Source organism: Oratosquilla oratoria, chromosome 41 (assembly GCF_046742065.1).
Source record: "Oratosquilla oratoria isolate Oo_2021 chromosome 41, ASM4674206v1, whole genome shotgun sequence".
NCBI lineage: Eukaryota > Metazoa > Arthropoda > Malacostraca > Stomatopoda > Squillidae > Oratosquilla > Oratosquilla oratoria.
In genome coordinates, this window is record NC_134817.1 from 10,907,434 (window position 1) to 10,909,799 (window position 2,366).

General features: G+C 50.5%; 1 protein-coding gene across 1 annotated transcript in view; it reads right to left on the reverse strand.

The window, feature by feature from the left end:
- Positions 1–795: 795 nt before the first annotated feature.
- Positions 796–2,366, reverse strand: part of LOC143020960 (uncharacterized) — a 10,674-nt gene continuing 9,103 nt past the window's right edge. The window contains exon 7 of the mRNA XM_076177996.1: positions 796–2,366. This exon is cut by the window's right edge and continues 74 nt beyond it. Within this exon, the coding sequence (XP_076034111.1) occupies positions 1,472–2,366 (895 nt within the window). The 3' untranslated portion in view covers positions 796–1,471.

The following is a 2,366-nucleotide window of genomic DNA, read 5'->3' on the forward strand; positions in this document are numbered from 1 at the left end:
CGAGCGAAAAAATACACAAAGACGAGCAAAAAGATACACAAGGACGAACGAAAAAACACACAAAGACGAGCAAAAAAAATACACAAGGACGAACGAAAAAAAAACACAATTTGTATTATACGATGCAAAACATAAAAGCCAAAAATTACACTTAAGGCATTAATGAGAATACACACAAGACAAAGTGGGAAGATACAAGACATAGACGAGAAAATACCAAACATGAGAAAATACAAGATATATAGACGAAAAATACAAAACAAATGAGAAAATACAGGACATACAAGTGAGAAAATACAGGACATACAAGTGAGAAAATACAGGACATACAAGTGAGAAAATACAGGACATACAAGTGAGAAAATACAGGACATACAAGTGAGAAAATACAGGACATACAAGTGAGAAAATACAGGACATACAAGTGAGAAAATACAGGACATGCAAGTGAAAAAATACAAGACATACAGATGAGAAAATACAAGACACAAGTGAGAAAATACAAAACACAAGCAAGAAAACACACAAGACATGAAAGTGAGAAAACACGAGGAAGACAAACTAGAAAAACTCTTAACACTCGAGAAAACACTGGAAACTACAGCAACCGAATGAGCTCAAGAAAGGAACAAAAGGAGGTGTGCGCGCACGCGCGTGTGTGTGTGTGTGTGTGTGTGCGTGTTTGCGTGTGTCTGCGCGTTTGCGTGTGCATGCGTGTGTGTGTGTGTGTGTGTGTGTGTGTGTGCGTGTGTGTGTGTGTGTGTGTGTGTGTGTGTGCGTGTGTGGTGTGTGTGTGTGCGTGTGTGTGTGTGTGTGTGTAACCATTCACCTTGGTCTTGGATCACGTTTCTCGTGATCGACAGTTATTAACCTCCCGGATGAGAACTCAGAGCTCACATGATCGATCTATGGGTAATACTGTGACCTTACACCCACACGCACCAACTCCCCGCCTACGAGAGTTGGAGTAACACCTCGCAGCGAAGCGATGCTGAAATTATTTCAGCCCTAGTGCACAGTAGACTCTTTGTATAACCTTTTCTGGTCCGTTGTTACTCAAAGATATCAAATGTACCGGAAAACCCGAGCTGCGAGGAAAAAAAAAATGAAAATCTTCGGATCGGCTGAAGAATGGTAAACAGTTATGAGAGACAGTTGCAGAATAAGAGAAGAGGTGAAGGGTGAAGAGGTGGAAGATGCTCTGTGTGTGTGTGTGTGTGTGTGTGTGTGTGTGTGTGTGTGTGTGTGTGTGTGTGTGTGTGTGTGTGTGTGTGTGTGTGTGTGTATGTGTGTGTGTGTGTGTGTGTACGCGCGCGTGTGTTTCATAAGAACAGCCAAAATATTACAAGAAGTCAAAGAACCCAGGAAAAAAATAAGTGGTGGAGGGGGGGGGGGGAAGGACGAAGAAACAACACTCCTTTACGACATCGTCTCTTGACAGATCTTTTCACAGCACTCTTCCACGAACTCTCTATTCGAGCGAATCTAACGTGATCCCTCCACACTCGTACACAGGTCTGCTCGAGGTGAGCAGAGACCCGCAAAGCCCCGAGAGCAGGCACCCGAGGGACGCCTCCTTCCGGCAGCGGAGCCCCCGGGCCGCGCTGCACCCGTGGGAAGCCGCTATCCGGACACCGACCGAACCGTGGCAGTCGTGGAGGAACCTATGCTTCCCCTGAAGAGACCCTTGGCATCTGACGGCTCCCCAAGAGGTCCCTGGCCCTCGGCACTGAAGGTCGGTGTGCTGGTCCGGGCAGTCGAGGTGGACCTGGGCTCCTCTCTCGGCTGGCACAACCAGATCGGGGAGAGTCCCATCCAGCACAGCCTCGTGCATCCGCCTCCTCCCTGTTAGTTCCTCAACGTACCGGACCACCAGCCGGCAGGCCGATCTCTTCTTCTTCCCCATCGGGAGCAACGGCGTCAGAAGGCGACGCTTGAGGAAGAGCTCGTGGTACAGACGCCTTCGAAGGCCTGTGGGCGTGAGGTCGTACTGCAGAAGCGGGAGCCACCCGTCGGAGAACCCCACGAGGCGGACGCTTCCGAGGATTGAGCTCACAGGGACCGCGGCCGCGACCACATAGTTCCCTCGCCAGGTACGGCGACCACCCGACAGAAGCTTCAGGGAGGCGTTGACCACGCCCTCCGTCGGGTCGAGTTCCGGGACCTCAGGCATGAACCCCGTGGTGGGTTTGTCGTCGTGGGGCCTGTATTGGAACAAGAGAACCTCGGACTTCTGGAGTCGCGGGGGTTCGCTGAAGACCTGCATGGCGAAGGGAAGGACCCAGGTGGCTGGAAAAAGAGCGTCTGCCTCCTTAAGGATGTGTGCCGACTCAGACTCCCCCAGCAGGAGGACAGGGCAGCCCACG